Below are 6,325 nucleotides of genomic sequence, written 5' to 3'. Positions count from 1 at the left end.
AGAACAAAAAACACAAACCACATAAACAAACAGAAACAATTGCAAAATAAAAAAAAGAAAAGGCAACAAATGAGATGGAAAAAAGTTTTAAAATATATTTTATAAAGACAAAACATAATGAGAATAAGAGAAAAAAAAAAACCACCACAATATTGGGGGGGGGGAATGAAAGAAAAGAGTAAGAGTGAAAGAATAGTAAAGGAAAAATGGGAAGACTGCAAAAGGAAAACAAGGGATGGGAAGAACCAAAAGGACAAAATAAAGAAAAAAGAAAGGAAACAGGAAAAGGGGAGAGGAAAAAAACCAGGGAAGGGAAAGAGGAAAAATAAGTAAATAAAAAGGAAGAATAGAAGAAGAAAAAAAGAATAATTTAAGAACAAACAAGCAAAAACAAAACTGGGGGAGCAGGGCAGGGCACCTAGGCTCTGTCAGTGCACAGGCCAGGATGGTATTCCTGTTGGTCAAGAAGGGAGGTGTAGATGAGGGATAGCCCTACCTCTATTCACCAAGAGAGTGTGGGATATATGAGTAACAAGGGGAATATCACACCTTTCTAGTCATCAGCCTCCAGTCTAGGAAGAAAGGCTAGACTAGAAAGAAAGGCCTGATGATCTACTTCCACAAATTAGCTAATGAAAACCTGATGGATCATACCAGTCCAGTCTACAACCAATCATGGAGATGACACAGGACCAGGCAGTATTCTGTTCCATTTTGTGTGGGGTCACCATGAATTGGGGATTGACTCAATGGTAGCTACCAACACCATCATCACCACTAAGAACTGAAAATAGAGTCTACTGTCTAGCCCTCACCCTCCTATGCTCTAGGCCTCAAACACCCATTTCCTTGGTCAGGATGAATAGTTAATTTCTTTCTGCAGCTCCGTGAAGTTGAGAAGAGCCACAAGTCTGTCAAAGGCAAGGATACAGTCAAAGATTCAGAGGACACATTTAAAGGAAACTCCAAAAATGCCACCCAGCTCCAACTCACCAAAGAAGGTAAATTCTATTCCATTAGGAGTGCTTTTGACAACACTACATGGAAAGATATAAAGAGCATATGTTGTGAAATAAGACCAGTCTAGGATTGAAATTAGACTCTGATAATTATTGTTGTTGTTGTTGTTATTTGCCATCGAGTCGGCCCCGACTCCTAGTGACCCCTCCTTGGGTTTCTGAGGCAGTATCACTACGGAAGTAGGATTGCCCAACCTTCCTTCCGAGGAGTGGCTGGTGGGTTTGAACCGCTAGCCTTCTGGTTAGAAGTCAAGTGCCTTAGGCACTATGCTACCAGAGCTCCTCAGGGCCTCGGGCAGTCAGCTGCCACACCCAAGGCTGGTGGTTCAAACCCACCGGCCGCTCCCCGCCAGGTAGACAGGCCATCTCTGATAATTATTAGTGGTATGAAATTGGGCAAGTTATGAAGGTCTATTTTCTTATCTATGAAATGGGGATAATCATAGTGACCATCTCATGGGGTGGTGAAGATTAGATGAGATCATGCATGTAAATTGTTTAACAAAATTCCTAGCAGAGAGAGAACATCAATAAATGCTAGCTGGTAGTAGTAACAGTGGCAGAAGTAGGGGTAACAATATCTGGAAAAGGGAAAACAACCCCCCCTCTCCTGCAGAATCTTTCTCTCATGTCTATTCTGTTAAATTCTTCACCTAGTGCAATGATTTTCAATGACAGAATTCTTTTTTCTTTTTTCTTTTTTAATTTTTACTGTGATTTGGCTGAAAGTTTACAGAGCAAATTCATCTTCCATACAACAGTTCACATATACTTTGTCCCATGACATTGACTGTAATCTTCCACAATGCAACAGCTCTCTTCCCATTTCCTCCCCATAGCCACCTTTTCCCTGTGTCCTTCCCTCCCATGCACTCCTGCCCCCTGAGCTGTTTCCTTTGCATACACAGCCCATTTATTCTCCCATGACTCATCTCTCCAAGGACTGTATCTACCTAATGTAAATAAATATTCAGCTCATATGCCCGTCAATTATAGAATTCTTGTGTTCCACACAGGAAACCTGGGTTTGATATCCAGCCAATGCATCTCATGTGCAGCCACCACCAGTTTCTCAGTGGGAGCTTTTGTGTTACTATGATACTGAGAAGGTTTCAGTGGAACCTCAAGGCTAAGACGGAGTAAGAAGAAACATTCAGGGATAGATCACAATGGAGGAGAGAGCTTAGGGAGATGGCTATCCTGGAAAATCCCCAGTAGCCTTGCCCTCATTTTGTTTCTCTTTCTTGAAATATTGGATAGGATGATTCAAGCTGTTACAATAAGCAAGCTCAAAATGTCACAGTGGGAATGCATCAGTTCCTCTTCAGTCTGCTTTTTCATTGTCCATCATTCATATGCATATGAGGCAATTAAAAAGACTATGTTTGGGTCAGGTGCACCTTAGTCATTAAAGTGACATCTTTGTTTTTGAAACCTTTAAAGAAGTCTTTTGCAGTAGATTTGCCCAATACAATAAATACACCATTTGATTTCTTGACCACTGCTTCCATGGGCATTGATTGTTGATCCAGGTAGAATGAAATCAGTGACGATTTCAATTTCTTTTTCATATTTGCAAATTCAATAGAAGGGTTTTTTGTTGTTGTTGTTTTTTGTTATTTTTCTTTCTTTCTCATTCAACATAAAGTCCAAATTGGGTGTTTTTACTTGATGGCCACTTCTTTCCAACTGATGATGTGGGGGCCCAGGTTCCTTCTAGCCTGTGGCTGCACCTGCATCCAGCTAGTGCAAGGGAAGGACCCTGGAGGGTACACCTACAAGTGGTACACATCAAAGTTGAGGACTCAATAACATAGCCACACCCATCCACAAGGGAAATCTTGTCCCAGAGAAGAGGAACTAGGTTTGATGAAGATCTGGTCAATCTTTGTCCCTAACTTGGAGTTAGGAGAAGAGAAGCAAGCAAGCAAGTGAAAGAGCTAGAAATCATACCTGCCACCAAACAATTTCCATGGTCCCTGCCCTTCTGTCATCATATTAGGCCCTGGCAGCCACCCTGTGAGGCTATTGTTATTGTTGTCCCAGTTTCACACTTGAGAAAAACCAGACTCAAGAGAGGCTAGCCTAAGGCCAGACCTCAAAGCCAACTTCTCCAGACAACAGCTCCTACTCCTTGAACAGATCTGCTTATGCAAACACTAGGCCAAGATGCCCCAGACCCCTGAGGGCAATCTGACAGCTCTTCTTACTTGATCAAACAATGTGGAAATCTACATGTACTGTAGGGAAACTCCAGAAAACTCTACGTTGATGCCAGGAAACTAGAACAAACTCTCTAACATCATCATTGTCTTGGCTCATTTTCCAGAAACCACATCTCACTCTGCCAGCCAAAGCCAGACCCTGGATAAGAAGGCACAGGGCCTTGGAACCTCCAGTTCTACTGACAGGATTGTGCTGTCTGCCACCAAGAATGTCCTTGTACCTCAGCCCCCTGGAATCAGACCAGATTCTGGCCAACCCCAGCCTCAGACTCATCCTTGGAGGTCAGCTTCCAGAAAGAGTGCACAGAGACCACCCCCCTGACACATGGCACTTGCTAGAGCACCACTTCTGGGGCTGAGCCTCAGGCTCCACCATCTCTCACACACACACACACTCAAATTGGTGTCCTCTCTTCTCTCCTCTCATACATTCATACTCTGTCTCTTCTCATTTAGTGTGCAACTTTGATTTTAGTCTCAGGCCCCTGCTCTTTAAGGAAACTGAAGCCTTGCCTGCACTAAGTGCTCTTCCCAATACCTTGATTCAGGCACCTTGGACCTTGCATTCATGGTGGTTTCCTTTGGCTACGAGCTTTGAGAGGTGGGAACAGAGTTGTGAGGGACCCCCTTCCTTTATAGATTTTTTTTCACGGTGTACATTTTGGGAGGCAAATTTCTGCCAGCTCCATGACCTATGAGGAGAATGAAGAGAGGCTCACATTTCTGGCCATCACCTCCACCTAAAGGAGGCAAGGTGGTTTAAATTAAAAGGACAAGTCACCAATGAAAGTGAAGATAAATGAACCAAAGTTCAATCTTGGTGGGAAGGGAGATGATGTTCCCCCAGAACCTGACCTAAGGGAAACTTACACCATTAAGCACAAAAACTGAATTGGAGCCTCCAAGTAGCCAGGCAAAGGAGTAAAGTGAGGATGTTTCTTCTCTAATTTAAAGTAACTTAGAGATGCTCAGGGCAGAAAGGTATTTTTCATACACTAAAAGGCATTTGACAGAACACTTATTGTACAAGGACCTTGAAGATGGATTCTTGGAAGGATTTTGCAGAGGATGAAATGTAGACCTTGTCTCTGGTGATTCTGTAATTGGTTTTGTTAGTTGTGGTTGAGTTGGCTCTGACTCCTAGTGACTTCCGGTATAACAGAACAAAATATTGCCTGCACCATCCTGATGGCAGTTGCTATGTTTGAGCCCACTGTTTTGGCCACTCTGTCAGTACTTCTACCAAAGATCTCCCTTGCCTTCACCAACCCTCCACTTTACCAACTATGGTGGTTATGTTTTTGTGTCAACTTGGCTGGGCCTACTTGAGTGACTGAGCAACTGGATGTAGTATTCCCCATAATGAGATTGGTAATCAACTCCATGGTGGAATCTACTTATAAGCAGCTGAGTAGCTGCCTTAGGGAATGTGATCTGCTTCCTGTATTTAAGCAGAAGCCTTGGGAATGGTCTCTAGCCTATGGCATGCTTGGACCCTGCATGTAGCCACGTCATTGCTCAGCAGCCTGCTATGCTCTGCCGACCTTGGGACTTACAATGGACTTAAGTTAATGGCCTGCCGTGTGGTTTGGTAATATCGGGACTGTGCCTTTTTACTTGTCAACCTTGGGGCTTCTCAGCCTCAGCAGCCAGCAGCTGTCTGAATTAAGAAATGCTTCTAGCTCCAGTGGGCTGGGAGCAGGAGGCAGAGCTGGACCCCAAGGTTGAGGGGCTTTCCATCTAGCCCCTAGAGTCTGGCACTTTGAACTTGGACTTAAAGCCTCCAAATTGTAAGAATAAACTCCTGTTTGTTAAGGCCATCCCATTTGTGGTATATTTCTTGTCAGAGTGGCACTAGGTAACCAGAACACCAACCATGATGTTTTCACTAATAACTTGTCTTTCCGGATAATGTGCCCAAAGTAGCAAGCAGAAGTTTCACCATCCTCACTTCTAAGGGACATTCTAATTGTATTTCTTCATTTAAAATGGATTTGTTTGATCTTCTTACGGCCCACAGGATACTCAAAATTCTTTTCAACACCACATTGGGAATGCATAAATTCCTCTTCTGTCTTCCTTTTTCATTGTCCATCATTCATATGCATATGAGGTGATTTAAAAGACTATGGTTTGGGTCAGGTGCACCTTAGAAAGTGACATCTTTGTTTTTGAAACCTTTAAAGAAATCTTTTGCAGTAGATTTGCCCAATACAATAAATACACCATTTGATTTCTTGACCACTGCTTCCATGGGCATTCATTGCTGATCCAGGTAGAATGAAATCATTGACAATTTCAATTTCTTTTTTATTTATCATGATGTTTATTGGTCCAGTTTTAAGGATTTTCATTTTTTTCATGTTAAGTTAATCCATAGTAGAGGCTGTAGTCTTTAACCTTCAGTAAGTGATTCAAGTCACTTTCATTTTCAGCATTGTGGTTCTATGCAGAATATTTACTGGGTGGAATCAAGGTGAGGGTCACAATCCAAAACCGAGAGAGTGGGGTGCTTCTCTGACAGATACCTAAAATGTGGAAACAAGAGTGGAGTGTATCCTTGACCCAAGACCCTGGCAGAGAGACCCCGGCATATGGTATGACAGACGGCAGGAGCAGAGCTGAGAGACCAGCATGAGAGACGGCAGGAGCAGAGCCCAGAGATCGGCATTAAACAGCAACAGGCTTACCAGCCCATGGAGGAGAAAGCTGGATGCCTGGTGGAGTGGGTTGCCTTTGGACATTAATTGGTAGAAGAGACCAGCACGAAATGGAGTAGCAGGTTAGCCGGCCCACAGAGTAAGAAAGCTGAGTGCTTTTTGGACAGGAAGATTTCCACCAGAGTGGGTTGCCTTTGGCATTAATTGGCAGAAGTGGAGACCGGGGAAACGGAAGCAGAGCTGCCTCAGCCTGAAAGGGTAGGACCATGGCCTTTGGGGGTGGAACCACCACAGCCCCCTAGGTTTCAAAGAGCCAGACCTTCACCAACTTGGTTCTGGAGTGTGGGGCTCCTTGTTCATGTGAGTCAGTGGGATGGAGCCATAGCCGCTGCCCAAGAGTCAGGGGGCGGGGCTGCCATGC

The 6,325-nt window shown here is 43.8% G+C and overlaps 1 protein-coding gene across 1 annotated transcript in view; it reads left to right on the top strand.

The window, feature by feature from the left end:
* The window catches only part of TMC2 (transmembrane channel like 2), a 175,258-nt gene extending 171,692 nt beyond the window's left edge, over positions 1–3,566 (top strand). The window contains exons 17-18 of the mRNA XM_007934687.2: positions 884–1,001; positions 3,349–3,566. Coding sequence (XP_007932878.2) covers positions 884–1,001; positions 3,349–3,566 — 336 coding nt within the window. The remainder of the gene's footprint in view (positions 1–883; positions 1,002–3,348) is intronic.
* The last annotated feature ends 2,759 nt before the right edge of the window (positions 3,567–6,325 follow it).

Source organism: Orycteropus afer, unplaced genomic scaffold, assembly GCF_000298275.1.
Source record: "Orycteropus afer afer isolate SDZICR_OR568_19922 unplaced genomic scaffold, OryAfe1.0 scaffold00020, whole genome shotgun sequence".
NCBI lineage: Eukaryota > Metazoa > Chordata > Mammalia > Tubulidentata > Orycteropodidae > Orycteropus > Orycteropus afer.
This window is presented reverse-complemented; position numbering and strand designations above follow the sequence as displayed.